This window comes from Coturnix japonica, chromosome 9 (genome assembly GCF_054131305.1).
Source record: "Coturnix japonica strain WE chromosome 9, WE-NBRP24, whole genome shotgun sequence".
In the NCBI taxonomy this organism is placed as follows: Eukaryota; Metazoa; Chordata; class Aves; order Galliformes; family Phasianidae; genus Coturnix; species Coturnix japonica.
Genome location: NC_140671.1, coordinates 27891420 through 27918818, shown reverse-complemented (window position 1 = coordinate 27918818; position 27399 = coordinate 27891420). Strand labels below are relative to the sequence as shown.

General features: G+C 40.0%; 2 protein-coding genes across 6 annotated transcripts in view; one reads left to right on the top strand and one right to left on the bottom strand.

Annotated features, from left to right (window-relative positions):
• Nucleotides 1-27399, bottom strand: part of MTOR (mechanistic target of rapamycin kinase) — a 56382-nt gene that overhangs the window by 14607 nt on the left and 14376 nt on the right. For 2 of the 4 annotated variants that reach the window (XM_015882433.3, XM_085509761.1), the window contains exons 26-36: nt 26518-26660; nt 25384-25546; nt 25096-25241; nt 10472-10547; nt 8708-8847; nt 6418-6518; nt 5438-5553; nt 4016-4093; nt 3541-3648; nt 1670-1795; nt 893-1024 (exon numbers count right to left, since the gene is read on the bottom strand). In XM_015882433.3, coding sequence (XP_015737919.2) covers nt 893-1024; nt 1670-1795; nt 3541-3648; nt 4016-4093; nt 5438-5553; nt 6418-6518; nt 8708-8847; nt 10472-10547; nt 25096-25241; nt 25384-25546; nt 26518-26660 — 1329 coding nt within the window. Of the gene's footprint in view, nt 1-892; nt 1025-1669; nt 1796-3540; nt 3649-4015; nt 4094-5437; nt 5554-6417; nt 6519-8707; nt 8848-10471; nt 10548-16681; nt 16788-25095; nt 25242-25383; nt 25547-26517; nt 26661-27399 lie in introns of those variants that run through there. The other 2 variants (XR_014932112.1, XM_085509762.1) reach the window with 2 other exon arrangements.
• ANGPTL7 (angiopoietin like 7) lies at nt 18244-24083 on the top strand. 2 transcript variants are annotated; one of them, XM_015882434.3, is made up of 5 exons: nt 18244-18807; nt 20364-20467; nt 20782-20976; nt 21837-22035; nt 22575-24083. In XM_015882434.3, exons 1-5 carry the CDS (start codon nt 18429-18431, stop codon nt 22742-22744), a joined length of 1047 nt encoding a protein of 348 aa, XP_015737920.1. In that variant the 5' UTR covers nt 18244-18428; the 3' UTR covers nt 22745-24083. The 2 variants fall into 2 exon arrangements, with proteins under 2 accessions (XP_015737920.1, XP_015737921.1); XM_015882435.3 differs by having other exon boundaries at nt 18246-18807; nt 20367-20467.

Below are 27399 nucleotides of genomic sequence, written 5' to 3'. Positions count from 1 at the left end.
AAAGAAGAAAGTAAGAGACTACTGCACTGCTTTACAAAGCCAACAGAACAGGGCCTCATCAGCAGCTCCTTCTGTTTTTTAAATTCAAATAAAGAATAGTTAGGTCATGGCCATCATCCCATAGCAGTGGCTCCGCTCCAGTACTGGCAACCCCAAAGACAGAAAAAAATTCAAAAAAGATGTGGCAGAATATGACAATAAATGGAGGCTTTAATGTATATTAAAAAAGAAAAAGAAGGTAAGTTAGCTAGTCTGAGGCTTATTGGATTTGAGTATGTAAATTCTCTCTGTGTTGCAATGTCATAAACATTCATCCCAGGCTCTTCAGAGCCAAATTGTTCCCCTGACAAAACCCTATGTACTTTTCAGCTGCTTTTCAGCTAGAAATTTTCAATTGTGTCCTCAATAAAAGTTCTGCTCAGCAACTAAGTACAAATTGTTCTAGATATTCTAAAACTGGAATTGAAAGAACTCCTTTCTTTTTCCATTGTGTAGCCCTGACCATGCGTAAGATATGGAGACCTGGCAATCAGAACAGTGGAAGAAAAGCGAAGTGCTGAGCCTACACAGTAAAACTCTGGTGAGGAAAGAACTACCACTATTGACAATCAATCTTAGCTGCCACGTCTTGGATACCTGGTACTGCTTTAACAACAGATCTTTCCACACAGAAAATAAAATTGGGCCAGGTTTTCTCTGTCTACTGAGATTTAAACTAAAATGTCAAAAGCTTGTCTTTAAAATAATGATAAGGAAAGAGACTCTTTAAAGAAAATCAAAAGCAAAACCTTCACCCTTTTCTTTGTCCTGTGCAGACTATGAAGAGCTGAAATGTATGGCACTGCACAAAAACCAAGCAACAAAACGCAGAGGGTATAATGTTGTTCTGTACCTTACGGGCACTCTTCCACATGTGTTTCATGTATGCATAAGTCACTTGGGGATGAACTGTTGGCAGTGGGTGATCCAGCTGTCGGGATGGATCTACTCCCAAGAGCAGGACAAGCGTCTTATGAGCCAGAGCCTGGAGGAAATTACAAACATTAAAAAAAAAAAAGAAGTTAAAACAAGCTCATCCTTACCTCCATCTCATATTCACCACAGAATTGTGTGCCACTGAAAAATCTAAACCAGCAATATAAAGCACAGAGGCAGCAGCCTTTTTTACCACTTCCTGGACTCATAAGAATACCACATTAAAAACCACATATATCTTTGCTGGAACCTGAGCATTAAATTACCTTTTCAGAAGCCAATACAGAGGGTGAAGTCTGCTTCAAGTTTTTTCAGTAACAAATCTAGTGGTGAATACTGAAACTGAATTGTAGCATTCCTTGATATTAACATCACATTCTAGATTTGACAAAGAGTGCTTCATTAAGGAGCACTATTACTATTAAATACTCATTCTGCATAAGAACTTCCAGGCAGAGCAGGCAAAAAAAAAATGGCTTGAAGGTGCCCTCAGGTATGATACTCATCTCACAAAACGAACTGACTACAAGCATTAACTATATGCCTGCTGCAGTTTTAGCATTTCAGTAATTTCTGACTAGTATCTTCCTTAGGAGGGCCAATCCCATTTAATTAATGAAAGTATTTGGAAGCCTGAAGTGGCACAATGAAATCAGTTATCTAAAAACCTGCTGTATTGGTTGATAATGCTCACCAGTCTCCCACTCTTGCCACACAAGCTGGCATACTTAAGCCAAGTTCTCATGTCCTCGTGAGGATTCACAACAAGAGACCGAACCATCAATATTCTTTGCCAGTCTTCCACAATTCGTTGACAGCCCTAGGAGACAAAGGAAGAAAAGGTGTTACTGCTATATACTCAGCCTATCCCACAGAGCCTTGAGTCAGAAACCAAAGGGACTTTTCCCATGATGGAGACACTTAATCAGCCATAATTCACAGCAGGCCAACACGAAGAAAAAAGACAACTTAGCTGGCTATTTCTTTAAGCTGCAGTTTGTGAAGCATGTTACATCCCTGACCCTTATAACCTGCAGCCCACAGTGCATGGAAAGCCAGCTCAATGCTTGCAGTCTAGTGATATTCCCTTAGAGAAGAGCTTCTCCTCTTCTCCTCTAAAAGAAAAGCTTCTAAAAAAGAACACATCCAAAACCATCGAAGTTATTTGTGCAGTTCCAAACCATGTCAAATGTTATATAAGCCTTCTCAACCCAGCCTTAAAGTCTGTTTTTGGTTTAAACAGTGACAAACCCTATACACAGATGACAAAAAATAAAAAATAAAAAAAAGGCTACAAAGACATTTTTCTTATCACCCTTTTTCCTCTCCTTGCATGTGTTGCTTTTAGAAGCTGGCACGACTGGACTGATATCCTGCCAAAACCTGCAGTCCCAACTGCTATACAGCTTGTGAAAGCATTGCCTAACTCATGCCTGCCTGAAGGGAAAGGCCCAGAACAATCACATCAGGATGAGTTTGCATTTCAAATGCTTAAGGACACTACAGCAAAGTAGAATTTCAGAAGGGATAGCAATGACCGAATGCAGAGTGCTTGCTGCAGTGACCAAGTACCTCAGAGTTAACAGTGATGCTCTGAAGTTAGTATTAATCCAGAGGCAACTTAGATTTTATTTTGAAGTATAGAAGAGAATTCCTAAGCAACCTCCTTTGTACCAAAGCATCTATCCTTCTTTTTTACTCTTCCCCAAAATTAAAGTCTGGGAAGTTAGACAGTTTGTTCCTTGACACCCAAGTACACAACACATCCAACTGGCATCTGAAAATTATTTAAGAGAAGCTGTAAAATGTGTAAGAACTGCATGTACTGCTTTTAGAACCAGCAACAGCTGTATTCAGACATTACACTTCCTGTCACACACAGTTTCTCCACCCCAGCGGAACACTCCTGAGCATTTACAGACAGGAATGCAGATGAAAGACTAAAGCCTTTGTCACAGCTTCCCAAACAGCTAAAAAAACATGCAGCAGTAACAGTCTTTCATAAAAAGGCATATAGAGCAGTGGAGAAATCTGCGAGGGGAGAAATTCCTTTTCCATACAGTCCATAAAAATTTGCTATAATTAGAACATTTTACCCTATGCATTTTTGTAGTCCTTTCCAGGAATACTTCAAGAAAAGAACAATTTTTTACATGGATGTGAATTCTCTGTCTGCTTTTCCAGTACTGAGGGAATTTAATTCTCCTTAAAATGCAGATAGACAGGTAAAAAAGTTCAAACCAGTTGTACTGGAACCAGTATCTTTAGGTGAGATCCAACACTGAGACAAGCAGCAGCTCTGGAGGTGCTACAAGCATCTCCACTCTGTACAGATTCATTTCAAGCTTAAATCACCCTATTAAGGTGCCAGATCTGTAGACACCTCAGGCAGACTAACCTAAAGATCAACAGGGACAATACAAAGGAGACAGAAAGCACACAGCCATGTAAGAACACGTGGTATTGGACTGGAACAAGAAACTGGAGCCATCACACTGACATTGAAGGAAGCTGTTCAGGCTCAGAATATCAGCACTGCCATCCTTGGTCTTTACACTGACGTACCTGCAGTCTTTCCCACCATATCTGGCGGATGATCTCGCGGCGTTCTGGTACAAGTTTATACTGGATAACCTCTTCCAGCTCCGACAGCATCTGGCAGGATACCATAGCCTAAAGGAAACAATCACATTCCATCCCAATCACTACAGAACAAATCTATAATTAACAAACAGCATTTTGGCACCCAAACTGTAAGTCCATGAGCTTCCCCCAACAGGTAAAGAACAGATCACTATATACTGACATTTAGATGATACACCATTTGTAAATGTCAATTCTTACTTTCTTTGAGGGGTAGAGTTCATTTCATTGTTTAATTTGTCCTTAAGCAGTCTTCTTACCTGACAAGAGACATTTAGCTCTTGGTCTTAAAAAGATCTTATGTTTGATACTAACACTAGTCAAAAGTTTCACTTGATTTCTAGGGATATTATGAAGCAGCAATGAGGAGAATGAAGGCTAAGAGTGAGACACTTACCCCATAGGCTCGACTGTAGCTCTCACCTGCCATGGCAGTCAGCTCAGCATCTAGCAGATCTCTGGCCTTGTCAATGCACTGAAATAAAATAAGATTTTGGAGTGAAGATGGGGGTGTTTTACCCAGAGTCAGCTGTTCAAACTGATATTCATCTGTTCCATCTCCTGAACAGAGATGGCACTGTTCACATCATCCAGCAAGGATCAGGAAAGGATGCTATGAGCAGGAAGAATCAACAGGAAAGCAGAACCTAGTAGAAGGTATAGGAGGAAGAACTTTATTTATCACCTGAACATCTTGCATAGGTTGTCCCTCTACAAAATCAAAGTCTGCAGGGCCTCTAATCCTGTTCTCATTGTAGAGATCATCATTAAAAACACTCATGGAGGAAAACAGAAGTTTGCATTTTAGTGCAAGAGAGCCAGTTACAGAAAGACTCAATAAATGTCTTTCTTAATTCACAATGACAGAAAGTGGTTTTCACTGTTTTACATAACCCAGCAGGTTTTTATGAATTTTACAAGATCTGCAAATTCCAATTCTCTCACTGCAACTAAGGCATGTTTTTCAAGCATAAAATCAATCCTCCTCTGGTTCCAGTTATCACATAATCTCTTATCAAGAGTTTTTCCTGTTTAAAATGTTCAAGGTTAATCACGAACTCTATCCCTTTGAATGCCTGGATAATTCTACTGTGTATATCATTCAAAAATCTATGTATGGGTTTTAACAAAGCAGTCCAAACTATTATTTTATCTAAGCTGGCAAGTTAGAATAGAATTCTGAGAAATACTACTTGAGATTCCTTGGAAAGTAAACAACAAGCTTCACATCTACGGAGGGAGAAAGTCTTGCTGTAAATCTCCTTTGTGGCAAGGGTGCTCACCAATACAGCTCTATTTAATGAATTCATTCCTTGCCATGATTTCTGATCTTAATTTAAGATTTATCACTGCTGCCAAACAAATCAGAGCAGAAATTCTGGTGAGTTATACAAGCAGTTCACTGAAAATGCTGCAATATAAGAAGCACAAAGAATATTCATGGAGATTCTTACATATGTCTTATGTCATTAATGTCTTTTATCAAGCAGTATCTTTATATCAAGCAGAATGGGACCCCTGCTGAGATAACACTTTTGCACTTCCTCTAGGAAACTGACAAAAGAAAGAAGTCTAGGAATAGCTAAGGCTCTCTGCACCCTACAGCTCTGGACCTCTAACATCTGTACAAATGTATTCACTGCTGTGTTTCTAGAAACAGAAGACAAGCTCAATCAACAAGGTCTAATACATTCAGTGGAAAAAAGATTACTAAGCAATTCACATATAGCTAAATGCTTTGAAACAGAATCCCTTCCTCATAGCTATGCAATCTAGCCCACCCTAAATCAGCTTTTTGGGAAGCCTAGGAAGGAGTTACCTGCTGAGCCAGAGAGAAAAGGTCCTGATGAAGAGCCAGTACAGCCCTGTAGAAGGCACCATCGTGGGTGTCCCTTGGGATCATGCAGGTATATTCTTCCATGCTGTCCCACTGACCTGCAGAGACACAAATATCCTCAGCAATGCAACAGCCCCCTTTGTGAGATGAGAACAGAATTATTCTACAGTGCTTAGGCCTCAGTGACTAGGCCAGAATTCAGTATGATTCTGGGAACTTCTACTGCTTCCCTCTGCCTATAGCATTTGAATTGACAACTCGTACCTGCTTGAACCAATTCTCCTTGATCTTTTACAATTAATCAACCTCAAGACAGATGTCAGAAGACTCTTCAGTTAATATTGCATGATTAGGCACATTCATCATGAGGATTTTTAACATCTTCCTTACATGACTCAGCCACTGCCACTGCCATTGCCAAAACATTTAAATGAGCTAGTGTTCCACAGAGCAGAAGATAAACTTTTCCCAAAGATTGGCAAACAAGTGATTCACAAGCATTTTTAGCAAATACCTGGCTATCAGCAATAGGAATTTTTGGATCACCTATAGATTTACTCCACTTCAGATTGCCCGCTCAGTGAAGATAACCTACCAAAATTCTCAATGGATAATGTTGTAATTTCTATATAAGGGTCTGCCAGAAATCAGAGAAATCCTATTAACCTCATTTCAAGTCTGAGCTACGTTCATTGTAAAACTAAGAGAGACCACTTAAGTAACTGCTTATCTACTCAGACCCAGAAGGCAGTCTCTGTTACTTGACACCACACAGGGACACCATATGTAAACACAGCTTTTCCAAAGAGCTTTTGTGTTGACACCTACTTCATGTCTCAATACAAACAGATTGTGTTGATTATTCTGTTTCTTACAATTTGTTGCTATAAAGTTAAATCTGTGCTTCTACGTTGCTGGCTGTCATACACGCTCACACAAGCACAGCTAGAAAGATACATCACCTAGACCCCAGGCAGCAGCAGCAGCCATCCTTGCCATCTTAGCTTGAGTTTCATCATTGACCTGTGTCCACTTTTCACAGCATTGCTGGTGGAGTTGGCCCCTACAAAGAAACAACAACTTCTAATCAGTGAAAAGTTTCTTCCAAAAATTATATCTTTACTAAGCAACAGGCCCAATTCTTTTTATGTAGAGTGGAGAACAGGATTTGCCTCTTCTCACCTGGCCAACTCTGACATGCTGTTTTGATGACAAACATCCTATCATCCAAAAATAATTTAAGAACACACTATGCCTTGAAAACAAGTCCAGACAGAAGTTTGCATTTGTTACTCAGCATTTAATAATGCCTATTCTACAAATGGATCCGTGAACTACAGTCCATAAATCCAAGAAAAAAAATAATACTCCAAAGGTACTAAAAAACAAGATCAGAAGTTATCAAAATCTGTTTTTTCTGGAAGCCTCAGTACAAGGAATATATTACATGAACAGCTTACAAATGGTTCCCACTATCAAACACTCTGGATAAACATACAATTAAGTTTGAAGACTGAAACTAGAAAAACAGTGTTGTTGTAACCTATTATGAAGACTTGTTGTGGCAAGATCTCAGCAGGGACTCCAGATATTTCATCTCCAGCTGAGAGGAAACACCAGTATTTTTTATATGATGTCTTTTAAATCAACTGTGAATGCTCTGTTAATCAAACCAAGTACTGTGGGTGTTGCAGTTCCAGCATTTCTTAGGCTGGATACTCTGCAGCAGCGAAATAGCTGCCAACTTTCCTCCTTTACTGTCATCCTTTCCTCTCCCAAAAAGAAAGATGAGTTAGTCAAACAGAACCAATGGGCTGCCACAGGCAAGACAGTCATTCTGACAACTTAATGGCCCAGGAGAAAATAAAACACAACAAATGAAAATCCAAGCCAAATAGCAACAGCAGTAAATCAAGACTAGTAGATGCTAATGAAGTAGCATGACTCTTGCAGACATAACCACATCAGGAGACAAATAGCCAAGAATATTTTGGCTGTTCTTTCAAAATGTCACTGCACAGAGTACTGAAATAATGATGCTGTGTAGCATCAGCCCTAGATTAAGTGTCATACTATGTCAAGAAGGCTTCAACAACACAAAATAATCATGTCGAACGCTACTGAAGAGTATCAGCAGCCAAACTAGGGAGTCCTCAGTCTGGGGATGATGTCTACATAAGTCAGCTGCAAGAGAACAGTCGGCACCTTTGCAAAAGCTCTTCTGAATTGTAGAAAGAACAATCAAAACACTTCCAACAGTAAAATGACTTTAGGGAAGAGGAGTCTCCTTGCTGTGCACCATCCCATGGGTTCATGTCAGGACCCATCAGCAGAGAGCTCTAGTGACATGAAAAGTTCAGTAGAAAGGCGGCACCTGAACTGCATCAGTTATGCCCCTGGGTAAAACTCCACACTACAGTGCACAGGATATGTCTTCTTCCATTATCTTCTTTGAACTGAGGTGAGCAGGGAGAAAAAAAAGAAGCCTCAACTTAACTATCAAGCTATAAGAGACTATGAGCTCATCCTCTCAAGAAAATAGACTCTATTCAATTACCTCTTGACAGCACACATTTAACACAGAGTTTGAAGTCCCAAACTTTCACAAAGGCAATGCTTAATATACGTTAAAAAGGGTGACAAAAAAATTGGTAATTCACAAGGGTTTCAAAGTGAGAGCAATTTACTTGGCATAGTCTGACACCAAGGCGATGACTGGGAAGCAGACAACTTCACTACCAGATGTGCAGAGGACTGGATTCTGGATAGGTAGAGTAGATCTGACAATGAGTAATCTGTTACTTTAGTAATAAAGTTTACAAAGGAGGGCCAATGTTAACTCATTTTATGATCTTTTTTGACAAATCCTGCCCAATCAATGTTTCCTGAGGTCATCCTTCTCTTAAAAATGGAGTTGATGGGATCGTCAGGCTGCAGATTTACAGACCTAATTTATCAAATGTTTCACCTGAAAGCACTTAGAATGTTATTTACAATTATGACTCCCATGAACAAAGAAATACACTTCTGGAAATGCTCAGACTATTGGGTAAGAAGGAATTCAGGCAACAAAAAAAATCACGTAGGTGACAGAATCCACAGAAAAGTCAGGCAGTGATTTGAAAAGTAGAGCAGCTTGTATCTCTGAAACAGCAAGAAAATATAAAAGGAGAGGTTGCAGATTACTTTAATATGGGGACAGACTTGATATAATCAGCTGGCCTTTTCTCAGTCTTCAGGCATTCCTCTTACCATTCTCCAAGCGCTTCCAAGCAACGCATCCGTCCCAGCATCAGCTCAGGATCATCTTTGTTTGTGTCCATCTTCTTGTCATAAGCCACCAGGGCATCTTCCCATTCATGAAGTTTTTCATACCAGGTAGCTTGAATTTCCTGGAGGATTAGAAAATAATAATAAAAATCAGAAAAAAAATAGCAGTATTAGTATTCAACATTCCATATTATCTACTGTAACTCTTCTTGGAAAATACTACATCTATGGTGCCCATTTGGCCCTCTGATGATTTGAAATAAACTCACTCAGATGTCTGTGAGACAGAAAAAAGCTTTGAGCTCATGAGAAAACAAATTTTAAGCATTGCTCAAGTTTAACAGAAATGAATCAATGCATCAGTTTTACCCAGAGAGATGGTAAAATTTCCCACTGCTGAAATGCTAGATTTAGTAGCTGAGCTCTGCCTGATGCTTTTCTTCTTGGAGCAGGGGAGCAAGAGGCAAAAACAGCAAGTTTATTAAATACTCAGTTTGCCATTGTGCTGTGCTGAGGAATGGTGTGACTAACTGGGAAGAAAAGAAAACAGCACAGTGTGCACAGTGTGTCTGGCTACTGCTAGGCCATTTTCCAGCAGATCAGGCAGGTATGACAGGGTCCAACCAAGACCCTTACAAAAGAAGTCTGTGGTTTGCAACAGAGGTTTTAAAAACCAAATGGTGATCCTTATCTTCAGTCTGTTCCTAGATTTGGTTTCTAAATTTCAAGAAATAAAATGCCTTGGATCTTTCTTCCATACTGATCTCTGCCAAAGTTTTTTCTGCTTAGCCCTTGGCAGCTCATGCTTTGACATATACTGCAGCATGGATTCTTTTCTCAACCCACTGGGTAGGGTCAACATAGCCCATGCTCTGCATGCCAGGTCTTCCACTTAGGATATTTAAATACCATCCCTTTAACTCCTCAGCTTAGTCGTAACATTTCAAGTAAGTTCCTGAAAACAGAGCTTAATTTCTTTGCACTGCCTATTCTAGGAAACTCTGCTTACTGAAATACATTACTTCTCAGAGTGAGGTCAGAATTAGCTAACAAGGAGTTGTGTTCAACTGTCCCATGGAATCATAAGAAGGTGCAAAGATGTTCTGAAGTCAGTATTTCTCCCAGAAGGATCTCTGTTCCAGTCAGGTCAAAACTTCACATAATCCTAACACCAAAGGAATTCTATCCAAATGAGTTCCACCGTGAGTGCTTAAACCTGTTCCCATTTTCTAGCAGCTCCTAATGAAAAAGCCTGGCCTACTGTGCTTAGAGCGCTGCTTTCTCTTCCCAAACAATCCCCCTAAGGCACTGCAAGAATTACCACCGCAAAATCATGTTGTTAACAAAGTACAATTGGCTGGAGAACACAGGTATTTGAAACCCCAAATGAAATTATTATTAAAGAGAAAAAGAAGGAAAATGGTCATTAAGAGAAGATATCCTTCTGTATTCAATTTATTTCTGTGAGCAGTCAAAACTGTACAGGATTGGTCAACCTACTGTTCCATAAACGAGTACCCATAAACTCTCTGACAGGTTCATGTGCCTCATGAATGGAAGAAGCCAGAGGTTTAACTTAAATTCTTACCTGGAGGGTGTTACCTAGAACAGTTTCTCAAAAAACTCTCAAGCATGTAAAGCTTAGAACAGAAACTTACACCCTTCCCTCCCAACACACAGCAAAAACAGAGTTCAAAATAAAATGACAACATTAGACACAAGGAATAGATATCCATCATGACTCACCAGCTCCCCAAAGTGCTTCATGGCATATTCCAGCACCCCAGCAGCAGCTTCTGGCTGTTGCAGTTTATTGTTAATGCTGAAGAGGGAAGAGAAAGATCATTGAACACAGCTGGCAGCACTAAGGGGCTGGTATGAGCTTCTCCTTGATAGTATCACGTTCTGTCGGTTAGAAATACCAATGGAACATGCTTCTTTGTCTTTAAAACTTTTAAATGAATGATTAGACTAATTAAGAGACACAATGGCTACAATAGGGGTACACATATTTTCTGCACATATTCCCAAGACCTGTTACACAAAACAATGATTGTACATGATTATTAATGTAAATAGCAGTTTGCTAGCTTCATTCTACCAGTATAAGCAGCTTCCTGGATGCAGTGTTAAGAAAGGCTGGACTACATACACTGCATATGCGAAATAAAACTGGATTGCAAGGCATTTTCTGACTACGGATTAAGTAGATTTCCTTTTGGGAATTTATATGAAGTCCATCCTCCAACACTGAGATTTCCATTTGGAAGTACTCGTGTAAGGTGACAATCCATGTCAGCTTTCCATTTACACAATAGGCAAAAACAAATCCAATAGATGCACAGCTGTGCACAACCAGTTTGACAAGAAGGCATATGAATTGGTGGAACTGAAGATGCAGATGTTGCCAAGTCAGCACACATGCATTATGTAAGAATACTTTCAGATAAGGACATCTGCCTTTAAAGAAAATCAATCACTGGCAACCACACTGGAAAGGATTCTTCTGAGGTTTTGCTTGCTTTATTTCACCAGCTATCACTTTTCCTCTCTGCTACCATTAAATTTAGGGATACAAACAAGATTTAACAGTGATCAAAAAGGGGCTTGAGCAAAACTTCAGTGCCTGCTCTCATGTTCCATTTCTTCATTTTAATTTCCTGAGAATCTCATTGCATTAAGGTAGAACTTCATCCCTAGCATTTTTTTTCCATCTTACCCACCTCTATGCATACAAGACCTTCCTGCCACCAAATACCGGCTGCACTTATTAAGAACTTTACAGTGCTGATATTTTTTCCTTCCATTTGTATTATATGTTCCCATTGACATCGCAACAACTGAGCACGTTACACCACAGATTACAATCCAATCTTAATAATTGTTAAAGTTGGGAGAGGAAACAGCAAAACCTATCGAAACAGGGACAGTGACAGCAATGCAGAGACAGTTCTTTGAATATGTTGTTCAACATACAGACATATAGACAGCCTTTGAATATGTTGTTACATATAGGTGTAGCCTGCAGAAATGCCCTTCATTACCTGTTATCAGAATGATAGCGTATACATACATATCTTTTCCCCATAACAGTTGCACTGATTCATATAAGACAATGAAATCCACAGTATTAAAGGGAGTCACCTGAACAGACTGTCAAGAGAAGGGACATTTTCAAGTGCTATATATATTCTCTCCTTGAAAGTTTCCTTTCTTGACAACTACAGAACCAAGCTCATGGACACACTGGATACCTGGCAATGTCAAGTAAAACACCTTTGGAAATAGGAACTAGGAGCAGTTTGAGGTCAAATTAGGCTTAGACTAAGAACGTACCACAGTCACAGCTCTTCACACACAGGCAACCCAAAATGGGAAGCTCTTGGAATATATCCATGCCTTTCTTAAATAAGATAGTCAAAGTACATACTACTCCATGCTTCTCAAGGGAACGCTAGACAGCAGTGCCCCATAAAAGTGATAAATGGTTGTCACATTTCATATCCTGATGATTTAAAGAGCCATTGGCAGGAACATCACTTCCAGTATGTCAGGCAGTTAATTACTTCCAACTTATCTTTCTCGTCAACGTGTCCTGACAAATTGTCCATTATCTTTTATTCTTTGACTATTAGCACTGCACTTTTGCTGACGCTCCCTGGTGCACTCAATCATTCCTTTTTGTTTTGTACTTTCTTGGCTGTCCACCGTACAATTACATGTTTCAATACTCTAAGTTGTAGCTGTTTAAGGAGAGGGAGAGGAAAAAAGGGGAAGGAGAAAGACCTGGATTTAAAAGAATATACAGAAATAGATATAACACAGTGTTGTTATTATTAACCATAAATCACTCTTAATAAATGATCTAACCCAGACAGTGAGTAAAGCTAAGTAATTCTTTGGACTGGGATAAGCCACTGATGGAGAATCTGTCAGTGTCCTGATAGAGCACATTAAAAGGGTGCTTACAGAAATGGAAGAAGAAAGCATCCATAGCTTTGGCAAAAATGAACCTAAACACAGAGTTACAACTGGTATGAAGAACACAGAAATCCCTCCAAATCAAGACTCACACATCAAACTTTCATTGATGATGGCTGGATATTCACTGACTTTCCTCCCAGCAATAAATCCTTGGTAATCACAGCATCCTTTCAGACCTCAACAGTGTCTGTATACTACATCTAATTTATTTCCATGAGATTTAGATTGTATTTTGGCCTGGACAGCAGCTACTTTCTTCCTTCCAGAAATGCTAAGTTGTGAATTGTTTTCTCCTAAGACAAATGTTCAAGTAAAATATCCCCAAATTCAATCTTTTAAATGCCATATGTACACACTTAAAGTCTTCTAACTAAAGCCCAAGCCATCTGTATTGTTTCCTGCTTACATGAAGCAGAATGGTACACAAAATAAAGCTACAGAGGGAGCCAAGGGAGACAGCAAGAGACTTCTTAAGCTGTTTCAAGGCAGAGATTCTAATATACATTGCAATCATTTCACTACTTAAAATACAGTATTTGATTTTGCTTTTTATGGAATAAAGTGAATAAGAAAACCAATAAAATAGACTGCAAGATCCCTATACTTTCCTTCAAGATAAGCATTAATCAGCTGCAAAAGTGATTTCCACCAGTTTTATATGAGTTTGACCCACCCGGACTTGCATAAAGCAGTACAGGATAATTGAATTTTATCTCAATAACAATATCAGAAGCATTAATTTCCATATTTCAAGTGCACGGTCTTCAGCAGAGATAGAAGGGGAAGCTGGACAAGGAAAAGAGACTGGCACAGAGAGCTGTGCAAAGAGAAGACATAAATCCAAGATTACATTTTTTTTCCCCCTCTTTGTTAATCAGTACAGGAGAGAGCTGAGCATGGGGAACATCCAACCCTACTGTCCAACCTTAACCTGTCTGTAGCACTTGAGAATGAGCAGGATATTAAGATGTGACAAGGCTGATGAAAAACAGTTTGCAGAGATGGAATGGTATAGTAATGGGAAACAGTGTCTATCCCTGACAAATTCCCTGATATGAAACAAAATATGGACAAAATCTTCAATCTACGAACTTTATTAATTGTGAGAGGTCAGACGAACCTATTGCTTAATTATCAAGATATTAAACAATGTGCAAAGCCCACTTCTGAGCTAGAATTACAAAAAGAAGAACGAGAGAAAGGCACTTCTATTGCTTGTCTATTTTGAAGGCTGTTTAAATAGAAACCAGACATGAACTGGGAATGAATAACAACTTTACTGTCTTCAGCAGGAAAAACACTCCACTGATGGATTTCCTCCTCCATAAACCCCGGGCACAATGTCTAATGCTCACTAGAAACATTCCCTTTTATACAGTCCAGTCATCCACTACCTTACAGGATATCTAGCAAAATTCTGTCACTCAAAATATATTAAATCTTCAAGAATTAGAAATAAGAGCCTGGACCTTCCTTCATCTTCCTCAGTTAGTTTTATTAATATTAGAGACTTTCCAAGAAGTCCCAAGACTATCTGGGAGACAACACACGTTTTCTATCTCCAGAAAGCATCTCAAGGCTTGTTAGAAAAAGTAAACCCTTATTTTTGCAATAAAGCAGCTTGAGCGTAACATCTAAAAGCAGCCACAGTTGTCTCTTCAACGCTGTTTAAAATCAAACCTCCTCTATCTCGCAGATTTTATCCACCTAATCCAAGCTTGTTTTTGCTTCAGAAGTGGTAAGAGCTTGCTTCTGCGAGTAGAAGTGGATGCTATTGCTACTTTGCAGAACAGATAATCCTTTGGCACAAGGAACTGGATTTATAGGCTAATTTCCTCAATTCTACAGTTTGTGTTCAGGCATCCCTGAATTCTTGATTCAACAAACATCAGAAAAGAAGAACTGCCAGCAAAGAGCTGTTTTCAATAAACAGTTGCAATGAGTGACCGCTTACAGACCAGACTAACTGCACCTGATCCTCACCCTTCCAAAAGTCATTACTGTACAGCAATAGCAAAGTGAATATTAAACATTTATTCATCTTTAAAAAGAGAGGTGAACAGATCCATGCTTTTCCATGCTTCGTGGCTGTCTTGAAGGGAAAAGCAGATCTTCAGAGGGCTCTGGCAAAGCATGGACCTCTGGGCTCCGCCAGGAGAGAGCTGAGCATCTTTGCCATCTCAGCAGGCACCAGGAATGCAAGATTTAAGCATTTGCCAGATACGTGTTAAGGGTTTTGCAATGACTGTCTACCAAATAAATAGCCACAGGGCACAGCTTTTCTTCTCTCAGCTTCACATACACCTGCCAGAAATACTCTACACAGAAGGCAGTCATTTACACCCATCTCTAATTTAATCTGGCCCCCCAGGGCCAGATACCTGGTTCTAATTGAGTGATATTAATATACTTCTCTAATTACGTAACATAAAACAACATCTCAAGGTGAGTGCTAACTGTAATGATATTTATACTTAATCCTCCCAACCACTTCAAACCTAACATCCTTAAGGAAGTCAGAAAGAATCTGCCTCATGTTATTGACCTTAAGATATCATCTTTTTAGCTACTATGTAGCGGAGTACCTCCAAATACAAAATATAATGGAAGAAAGGCAGGACAATGAATTTCAGACTGAATTTCTCTATCAATATTAAGGGAAAGTAAAAAATAGGACTGGGACCTACTCAGCTGTCAGGGAACCTGTTGCTCTTTAGTTATGCCCACAGTTATGCCACTTTCCAAAATTCAACTTGAAATTAGGGCCCTATTTTAAGTATAGAATTATTTCCTATAGACTGTCAAATTCTACAGCTGATTTTATCTGGCTTTAACTTACACTGATACATATAACAGACTATTACTTTCTATGCAGCAGGGAGAGATTCAACACTCAAAAAACACAAATTCCATTAAGGCTAAGGCCTCTGCCAACAGAGATGTCCGCCTAAATCTCTCTTAATGCTTCCTCAAAAGCAATGACAGATGTGAAGATTTGTGTTTTTGCAATCCTGCCTAATGCTAGTTGCACCTTACAGAGAACAAAATGATAGAACAGAATAGTCTCCTGTGAGGAAAATCAAAGTACGTAACAGAAATATGTCCAGAATTAGGATATAGAGTTTAGAGACTGAATCTGAAACAAAACCCTGGCTGTCTCATTTTCAATTAAATAGTTTAGAAAAGGGATTCAGAAGCTTTATGCCCTGTTTTGTAACATCTGGATGCAACATGGAGCTTGGCTGAATTCTAGATACTTCTAAAACTTAAATCAAGAGGGAATGCAAGGACAACAGTTACTCATTTCCAGATCTGCCCCACATGACACAAGCATGAGTGTGGGGGAATTCAGAGTGTACAAGGCAAAGAAAAGAGTTACTGTAAGCTAGAGAAGCAGCAGAGAGGATCACAATCCTATATAACAAGATTGGGACGTTAGCAGGGTGGCTTTTTGGGGTAGGGAAGCCAGAGTTGGGCTTATCATGCTCTTTGTTCCAGCTTCCATGAAAACATGTTTCTCATCGCAGGCAGCCTGAGAAGAATTTGCCCCTGGGAATGGCAGAAGCTCCAGCTGGAAGAGGGCTCAGACAGGATTAGAGACAGAACAAAAAGGTCAGGCTTTCATCTGTGTGCAGTGGCACTTTCTGGTCTGAAGTATAAAAGCAGTTTTGCAATGGAAGGTTTCTGGAATGCCCATGACAACAACACAACTGAAGCCAAAGATGTACTGTAAATAGAAGTGTCCTCTGGTGCTTCAATCAAATTGTACTTACATACTTACATCTATCTCTGGTGATACCTCAGGTCAGCAACAGCACACAGCAGCCTCACCAGCTGGTGCTACATACTGCAGGGTCTCTGACTGAAATACAGCACACAGGTAGTCACCCGCAGCGCAGCTCAAGGCACCTACGGTGCCCTCATGGAGATCTCTAATCTCCAGAAGATCCTCTTCTTCCTCTTTAACACGTTCTGCATCTTCAGCACTTTGATGCTTTCATCTTCCTAAATCTTTGCACCCTGGTGAAAGGTGAGGAGTCTCATTTCTGTTCTGCAGAAAAGCTCTTTGCCAGTTGTGCTGCAAATCAGAGACAGAAATGAAGCATCTAGCTAAAAGTGTAACAAAGGAGGAGAAACTATACCAGCTAAAAGAGAATGGGAGATCACCAAGGCTTTTCTAATCTTAATTAAACAAAATCCTGCAGCTGCTTTGGACCAGCAAAAGAATTTTAGATGGGATAATATGTCTCTGCTGTGTTTATTCTCATTTTCTTCATAAAAAGAGCAAGATTAGCTTCATTTTGTTTTCTTGGACACCAAGAATCTTCATGGCATTTACCCCTGGAGCAGACACACGAGTCATTTACCCCTTCATTTGTATCTTATCTTTGTCAGTTTTCACAATCAGAAGCTTTGCAGAGAGAGAATAACCCACACATATGGCAAGTGCAGGGCAGTTTGTGAGGTAAAAATTGATCTACAAGGATCTAGAAGAAAAGCTGCACACCTTTAGCAAAAGGTTACAGCACTGATGAAACTTTCTACTTTGGGATCAGACAACTATTATCAACTTGTTAACTCTTAAAGGATACAGAGGAAAAAGAAAGTCTTGGGATCTCACCCAGCTGATGCTTGACTTACACCCTGAAGGTCTAAAGATTTAAAAGTTATTCTTAAACCTACGCTTTATATAACTCTGGATGTTTTAATTACCCATAGATCATCTTTCTCAAAGCCTTATCAATAAACTGGCCTCCGTAACACTTGGAGTTACAATGATTGTTTCCTGTAAAAAACACATTGCTTGCCAACTTTAGTTAGATGGCCTTTCAGCATTAATGTTCTCTCGCTTGTCCACCATGCACAAACAGAAGCGTGGGGTTTGATTTACCTGTTTTGCAGACTTCTGTGCACCCCACCCTTAGATGTCCCATCTCTAAAAAGGACAGCACTGAAGTCCATGAACGTGCACTCCCAACACAAGAGTGTCCAGAGAGATGAGAATTAGATGCCAAACAAATTAATTTGTTAACATATTCCCTAAATTATGGAACACTGCGGGGAGTAATAACTCTGTGCTTGCAACTCCTGGACAGTATGTTAGCAGCTATTCTGCAGCTATGGGTACCTTATAGGGAGTTACCTCCCTTGAACTTTCCAAAGATTAAAAAAACAAACAAAAAAACCAACTCATCCTGTTAGAACAGACTTTTTACATCCAGCACCTCCAAGGCTCTCATGTTATTGAAGCACCAGAGTTAGTCACCAAGAGGGCTACAATCCAATGGGCAAAAATTTACTGGAAACTTTCCTCATTTCCTAGCCCTCTCCCACTCAGTTCTGTCCTGAAGGCGTGTGAAGTCTCTCCTGCACTTCCCAACCTTCCTTGGCTAAAACCTGTTCCAATTTCACCCAGTAAATACCTGATACGAACAGATGAACTGGGAGGGGCCAGAAAGCTCCACATAGTTTCAGGGGGTGGAAGTAAACAGAAAAAAACGTATTTAAGATGCTTTGAGAGAGACTTAGAAAGCTCATACTCTGACAGGAGGGGTCTGGAAAAAGGCTGATTCTACAGGCTCCACCTTCAAAGACTCACTTCATTGGAAGAAAGCAAGGTACCACTCTGCTGCAGCACTTGCAGAAAGTTTCATACATACCCCAGCTGCTTTCAGACTACCCTCAGTCAGTTGGAAGTTTTCTGTTGCTGTAAGCAGAAATGCCGGCAAGATCTACTGTTCAGCTGGCATGGCTCTGCATTATCACTGTGTCTGTTGCTGTCTATCCAGCACTGCTGCAGAAGCCTCCTAAAAGGAGGACAATCAATGGGAACATACAGTCCAAGATGATGGGATGCTGCGATGAGATTAAAGAGCTCAAGTTGCAAGTAGCCAACCTGAGCAGAATGCTGCAGGAGCTGAGCAAGAAGCAGGAAGGTGACTGGGTGAATGTGGTGATGCAGGTGATGGAGCTGGAAGGAAGCACCAAGCAGATGGAGTCCCGCCTCATTGATGCTGAGAGCAAGTACTCCGAAATGAACAACCAGATAGATATCATGCAACTCCAGGCAGCTCAGACGGTCACGCAAACTTCAGCTGGTAAGGAGGGAGTCTCCAAGCTCCCAGCTGCACATCTTAATGCTCAAAATGAATGATTAGTTCTTAATGCTAGCATGTCCCACTAATGTGCTTATCCAGACTGTGTACAGAATACATCTGCTTAAAATACTTCTTTAGGCAGGTGATCCTCAGGAAAAAAGCAATTTGACTTCATGTCAAAAGTCCAAAGATCCAGCTGTATTTTAATGCCTGCATGTTTGTTACCAGAGAGTGGAAAAACTGAATAGATAATGTATTAGTGCAGTGATTAATTCAGTCCTACACCTTACTTTCTGAGCACTGAAGTACCAATCCAAAAGGAGAGCTGGCTTTGGGAGGAAATGGCTCTGGCAGTGACATCCTTTGAGTTCATAGTGCTGACAGGGAACCAGAAGTTGGTAAAGCAATAGGAAACGCTTTCCAAGCATTACTGTAGATTTGTAATTGCATCTTTATGATGATCTCTGAGCAAGAGACTTGAGCCACTATTTGAATGACAGTTCTTCAAAATTCAAAAGGTGCAGATGATGCAACATGTAAGCAGTGATATACACCCAGCCAAAACACATTCAAATCACTCAAAATTCTCTCTTCCCTAGGGGAAGATTTCAGTGCACACAGCAATTGCACAGGCTTGTAATGTGGAATGCAGGTGCATTTTGTAGTTCAGCTCCCTGTAAAGCAATTTCTAGAAGAAAGCGTTATTCAGATTTTGTTGTCTTTTATCTTAAAGAGAAAACTATTTCAACAAGCTTCGGATTTCTTTTAGACTGTTATTTCCAGGATGATTGAATTTGCAGAAGAAAAAAGAAAACACATACACCCATTTTGTTTTCCTAAGAGCTTCTAAGCCTATTTACTACATTCTGCTGGCAGGAAGTTTGAGTTGCTCAGCTTTGACACACCACTCACTGTTTACAGTAGGTCTTAGAGGTGTCACTATGGATTAAATTCATTGGAGCTATAGTAAAAGCACAGGGGAAAAAAAAGTAACAACACACAAGAAAGTAGCCCAGAAGGTGTTTAATTCAAGCGTGTCTGACTACACCAGGTAAGACACATTGACTGTACTAAACTGAAAACTGTCAGAACAGGTAAAGCCTTGCTTCAGCTGCTTTATCTTCCTCCGAAACAGCACCAAGTCAGTTGCTGCACAGGGAGGAAAGGAGGCTTACAGAGACTGACTGCAGCTAAAAGCCACCACCTGTCACAGCTCCAGTGCAAAAGGTGCTGAGCCTCTCCCACAAATACAGCTAACCTGTTCAAGCACACAATCTCAGCAGCACCTGGCAGCAGGCCCATCCATTCTACTGGATAAGGCTTTACTACTGAAAGGGGACAGCAATTACAGCGTCTTACCTTTAAACACAAACATATACAGTAGCAATGTGAAAAGAAAGATCTCTCTTTGGACCATTTCAGATAAATAGACTTGTAAGAAACCTTCCTCGCTTAATTATTTCTTGTACTACAAATGAAGCTTTAAAGAAATCCGACTCGGGGAGGGAGGCATTATTCTCACTGCTCAGATTCTTACTTTATGGTTTTGATTCAAGTAGATGCTGTCTATGACTGCTCATCACTTTATCAGAGGAACTATCGCATCTCTGGTGTTTACAAGCTGCCTCCTGATGAATTCCTGGGCAGTCCAGATCTGGAGGTAAGGATGTAACATACACAACAAACATTAAGTGCCTTCTGAAATAGAATATAGAAAAGAAAGAGAGCACATACTGAGTTATGATGCCCTGAACCTTGAGCCAGCACCTTTACAGTGACAAACCTTGGAGATAAGTATATTTAAGCAGGGCAAACAGTAAGATGTTCAGATAACAGTGGTTTTTTGTTTTAATTCTTTTTAAATAAAACAGGAAGTTCTTCAACTTGTGAAAGCTGGAACTGTGTAGTTTCATGTTTCAGCTGAAAACAAACTTCCTAAGTCTCCTGATAAGCACTGCATTTTTCCTCTTCTAGGTGTTCTGTGACATGGAGACAGATGGAGGTGGCTGGACTATCATTCAGAGGCGTAAAGTCGGTCTGACATCTTTCAATAGGGATTGGAAACAATACAGGGAAGGATTTGGCAATATTCGGGGAGATTTTTGGCTGGGAAATGAAAACATCTACCGACTTTCACGACGTCCCACCGTCCTGCGGGTAGAGTTGGAGGTAATTAAAAGCTCTCAATTTCAGCAACCAAAGGTTGTTGGCTGATGTTTTGGTTTTGTTTTGTATGGAGTAGTTCTTCCAAAGCAGATACCATCTCTTATTGCTATTGAAGGCCTGAGGAATTTGCATGCTTTATCTATAAAAGAAGGAAGCAGGATGGTCCTAGTGACAGATTCAAGGACAAAGTAGAACCATGTTCTCCAGCAAGCAAAATCAAGGTTATAACCTTCATCTCCATGTAGACCATGTCTTCAGTAACATGAGCTCTGGAGCATCCTCAATGATCCACTGCAGACAGATCAAACTGCTACCACTGCAGATTTAAACATTCACTCAGGAATCTGATAAACATTTTGAGGCCAAGTCTTCTACTTAGCAGCAATTCCTTCTGGCTCACATACAAGTGAGTTTGCACTGTATTACCCAACAAATAATTTCTACAGTCTCCTTTGGGCTTGGTTCTGGTTTGGGTTAGTTTCTAGTCAGCTCAATTGCTTTGAGGGATGGGATAAGTAAAACAGAAGTGAGCTGCAAGGCTTTATGTCTAGAAGTTGCTCATTCAGAGGAAAAAGAGGAGACATGAGGCAGCACACTATCAAAGGAGTCTGCTGGATGTGGGAGCTACAAACCAGGTTTTCCTACGCACTGTTTGATACCAGTGCAGAGACTTGGAACCATGGTATCTTGCTCTGGAAAGTTTCTTCACCTTAGAGAAGTTCCACCAGCCTGTTCCTGAGACAGAAAAGACTCACAAAAAAGGACTGAGAAAAGACATGCAACATGCACTGTATATAAATACAGGCCACAGAGTCTTTTTGTAACCATTCTAATAGGAATTATTTCTTCTTCTCTGTTGACAGGACTGGGAAGGTAACATACGCTACGCACAATATAAGCAATTCACCCTGAGCAATGAATTAAACAGCTACCGCCTTTTTGTGGGGAACTACACTGGCAACACAGGACGTGACTCGCTGAGGTACCACAACAACACAGCCTTCAGCACAAAGGACAAAGATAACGACAAGTGTGTGGATGACTGTGCCCAGTTCCGTAAAGGTAAATGCACACAAATGCCCTCCTGCCCCCACTGAGCTTGTTGAGCACGAGACTGTCACAAAGATAACTGCCTCCACTGCTTCTTACCCTTTATTTTTTCCACTTCCTGTTCAAACCCATACAATGTGTAAATAAAAGTTGTTGATATCCATCTGAATAAAATAATGCATTTTAGCCACAGAGCCCAGAAACCCTTTCTAAAGGCCCTCAGATGTCCACACTAGGAACCCCAAATTCACTGCCTATGCTCTCAGGCAGAAAGATGGCAAAATACTCCAAGAGAAACGAGCAACTAAATGTAAAGCTAACAGACTAAATTGTCCGTTTAACTGTAAAGAATTTGTGTATTCAGTATCTATGTTAAGTCTTGAATGTATATGTAATACCACCTATCAGGGCCATAGACACTAGGAATCAAATACTGCATTCTGGACAATTTCTTCAGGACAGAGCAATAATTCATCGTGATATGAGTACAACACATACCTGTTTTTAAGTAAGTGGCTCACTGAGAATCTGTTCATTTATTTTCTGAAAAGGTGGATATTGGTACAACTGCTGCACAGATTCCAACCTGAACGGGGTTTACTACCGGAAAGGAGAACACACCAAAAACATGGATGGTATCACCTGGTATGGATGGCATGGGTCAACCTATTCCCTAAAGAGGGTTGAGATGAAGATCCGGCCAGAAGACTTCAAACCATAGAGGAAATCAACACCTCATCATACAGCTCCATGATGCCACTACAGAGAAGGTGGGCGACTGACAACTCCCACCATTTAATTGTCCACTTCATCTAGTATATGCAAAACATGCATAGTATGTACACACAGAATCACTAAGGCACAGATAACACCAGATACAACCACTAGTGTTATCAGGGCTCACACTTATCTCCTCCTCTGAAGATTCTTTCTAAAGGGATAAACACTGTGTTAGAACAGGTTAGAACCAAATGCAAGACACCCCCTGTTCCTACATCACCTTCAGAAAACTTCCTGGTGTGTTTTCACTAGCATTGCAACTAGCCAGTTGTACTAAACAATTAGGCAGGGACTGCAAAAAGAAAGCTTACTTGTTCCTATTCCATCTGTCAAGTATAAATGTTGCTGTTTAACTCCTTTCAAGAGGGATTCAAATCACAAAAGCTACATACTGGACTCAAATGAGGGGAATCACCAATTAGAAATGTTCTTGATGCATCTTTCTTCAGCTTACATCCCCACAGAAGGAAGAATGAAGCCCAAAATTCTCCATAAGTTATTATTGTGCAGGTTCTCTCCTGAAGTTTTACTGCCATCTCCTGCTGCCGTCCCCACAGACAGCTACATGCAGCAGACAGTGCCCTGGAGGAAGGATTTATCCCATATCCTATACAATACTTATTCCTAAAGCCTGATAAAACTAGAATGTAACATTTCAGGCCGCCACCAAATTATGTTCATGTTAGGATATAGAAATGTTCTATAAGGCAGTAAGAAAAAAAGAAAAGAGCAAGTTAGCAAAAATAAAGACCCAGCCAACCAGCCAACTCCAGTCCCACACCTGAAACCACTGTATCCTCAAGCAAAACACTACTACACATCAGAGAATCCACAAGGTATTCAATCCCAGTTAATACATTGAGAAACATTCACATTTGTTCTCAAGATCTTCCAATTGAATGTTAACTGGAGAAGTTACGTTGAAAATCAGTATGTTGTTTCTCCCTTTTATAACACAGTGTTGCAAATAACATTAAAAAAAGACTCCTCCCATAGCCATACTGTTGTTTGAATATGTTGGAAAAGATAGTTATATTTAATATATCTATTTTTATTCACCTTAAAGAGGACTTGAATCTAATTTAAATTGTTTGGTTTTGTGTGAAAAGGGAGATAGAAGTGTCAGTAATTGCTTTATGTATGTCTGACTATTAAATGTTCAATTATTAATAATATACATTTCAGCCGCATGGAACTATAGCTGGAACCATTTTAAGTATGGTCTAGAAAGATGAAATTTAAAAGATTTCTAATAAATTGTCTTTCATTTTTAATCCTGATTTATTTCAACTCTTTGCTCCTTTACTTACTCTACGGTGCATAAAGAAATAGCTGCACAAGTGACCAAACTGACACACTGAATTCTATTTTCTCACCCCCCCCCCCCCTCAGAAAAATAAAAGGACAAAGGATGAAACAAATCAAATAGAAGCTGGGAGCAGGTGGGGAGGGAACAAGGAAGCAAACTCCAAGGAATTATGAGGACTGAAAAATTACCGCATACAGACAAAGCCAGTTTTTGTTTAACCAAAAATCAGTCTCTTGATATCAGATTAACGTTCCCAGGATAACAAAGAGATTTATGTTTGAAAACAGGTAGTTCAGCACCAAATCCAAACCCTTCAGAGTTCTTAAGCCAAGAGTTGTATTACAAAACAGTGCTGCTGGTAGGCAGAGAAGGGGTACACCACAGTGCAATAATAAAGACCCAAAGTTTGAATATCTTTTAAAAGAAAGCAATTGAACCACTTCAGCAGAACTTCTGTTCCAACACTGAATGACACTTTGTTCTAGTGTTTCTGTGGGCACACTCTGAAGTCAGGCTTTTGAACTCTGAGAGCAGAGCAAAGCAACTGCAAACCGAAAATGGAAACAGTGTCTCTTGAGAGGGCATATGACCACTCTTCTGCTACAGAAGCTTGCTCTGCTTTGTTACTAACTGTGCAGGTATCACAGGCAGGGGGTTGAAACTAGATGGACTTTAAGGTCCTTTTCAACCCAGGCCATTCTATGTTTCTGTGGTTATTGTCGGCAAAGCTCGTGACAGTACACTACTCCACTCAATACAGTATGTTCAATTTGACATACGAAGAATAAGATCAACCTAAGCCAGAAGAGTAGAATTTGAACAGGAATTTTAGTCAAAAGCTTTGGCTGTTCTGGCTTATTTATTTATAGGTATAGAAATCTCTTTAATCTATCTTAAAGCTGCTCCAAGCAGCCCAATACAGAACTTGAAGGTGTAAAGGGAGGAAATCAAAACAAGCCCAACCATTTCAGTTGTGGTCCTACCTGATAAGAGACTCTAGAATGGCTGGAGTGGGACCCTTCTGAAATTCCAGCTCCTTGTAGTGAAGAGCTTTGGCATACGCTCGACATTTTGCTGCTCTCTCCCCCAACAGGACAATGCCATTATCATCTCTCAAAGGCAGTGGACCCTGGGTAGAGCACGTACATAAAAGATAATTAATTAAAAAAATAAAAAGCGAGAGAGAAAGTATGAACAAACTCTTCACATCCTTTCCATGCACTGGACACCTGCTGACTAACCAGTGTTAGAAAGCCTGACGGTGGGCCTACCTTATCACTGTGTTCCATGAATTCTGCCAAGTTCAGCAGTGTCTGAGTGACCTCTGCAATATCCTGAGAAGTCAGGGCCAATTCAATGCTTCGGATCAACTCATCCTGCTGGTCTTCATTCAGTTCAGACCAGCATGAAACAAAAGCAGCATTAAAGAGATCTCTGAGAGAGAGAAAAAAAAAAAAAAGAGTTTACTCATGAGAAAAAGTGTATTTGACTGCAAAGATAACTAGGTTGAGATAATACGATAGTAAGAGATAGCACTATCATTTGCTAGCAAGTATCTTAGGCTAAAACAGAATCTTCAGAGCAGCAAGAACACTTATGTGACAAAGGATGAGGCCTCATCTGACTTCGGTTATAAATGAATGCAGTGAAAATAACTGGGCATTTCACCAGATGTGCACAGGCACCTTCTGAACTCACTACAGGACTGCAACAGCATTAGTGGAGACTGCATTAGTGGCAAATCTTGGGGAGGGAGAAAGAATGGTGATGAAAAAGAAAGTGAACATCCTTGTCACTGTTAGTACTCTGAAGAATTCTGTGAAATGGATTTGTGATGCATTTGCAAGTATGCATGGAAGACAGGAGCATTCCCTCTGTCTACCTAGGAAGAGCTGACCTTTTATCACACTTATTCTTCAATTTCCTAAGTGACGAAGCTCACATCTACATGAAATTAAACCAGGGCAAACACTTTTCTATCAGCAGTAGCCAGATTCTTATGTACTGAGATGACAAGTGTATTTCATAATGAAGAGATAAATGGGCAACTGCTTACAGAAACTCTACATTTCTACAGATACACTGGCTGCAATAAAGCACAGCAGCCTACTCCACTCTATGGAATTTTTATTCACCCACAACAGACCCATGAGACTATTTCATTCTCCAGCTCCACTCTTCTGTGTCTTATGTTATTTCTAGACTAATACGCAGAATTCCACTTAATGTTTTCTGCACATCGTGGAGCTGCCAATTGCAAAGGCTGGAAATGAAATCAAGTTGCCAACTATTTGATTTGTCCCAGGAACTCTATTTACAGAGCCTAAGAGCTTTTAAGAAACATTTTTTTCCTTATAACCTCTGGCTTACACTTGCAATTTCAAGTGATCTGAAAAAGACTGTACCGAGCCATAGGATTATATGCCTGAGCCAGGGCCCAGCATGAGCGCAAGGATGGTGAGGAAGAATCTTTCAGCAGCTCCAAACTGAGTCTTCTTAACCATTCCAACCAGTCATCTTTGGAGACTCTTCTTGCTGCTCCCCAGGCCTGCAGAAGAAAGCAAAACAATTTAACTACCAAACTAAACAGAGCGCAGTCCAAAAGCAGAAGAAATCCATCAAAAGGAAGTGTTACTTCTTCACAACTCCAAATCACACAATTCCCTTTTCAATTCTCTGAAATCCATTTACAGTTACCAAATAATTCGCAGTAGATGAATCTTATTTCTAAGAAATTTATTCCTGTCACAACAAATATTTAACATTAATAATTCTTTCCTTGCAAAAACTCCTCAAGAGCAGAAGCTTCTGTTGAAACGTCAGCTTAAAAATACTTTATGTGTTTAGAATTACATTTTAATGTCCAGCATTTTGAAGCCTATCCATCCTGATGCTGCACTGAATGCTGCACACATTTACTGTTTAAATTAATGTAGCCATTAAGTTCTACAACAGCTGGAAGAGAATATAATAAACAGTATGATATGACAACAGTGGTTGATTAGAAAAAAAGGAGAGGCTTTGAGGTAGATGTCTCTAGAAACTACAGATGCTTCTTTTGAATCAAGGAAGCCTTCTTAATACTTCACATAAAGAGGAAGCATCAGGATTATTTCATAGTTTTTAAACAGCCAGATAATGCAGCTGCTCCTATCTTTTAAGTCCCTTAGCACCCCCTGATTTTAAAGGGAAAGTCCAACACTAATTCAACCTTGTCCTTGTACAAAGATAGCAACAAAAAAGAGAAGTAAACAAATGTGTAGATGCACTGAACGAACTGCTTAGTT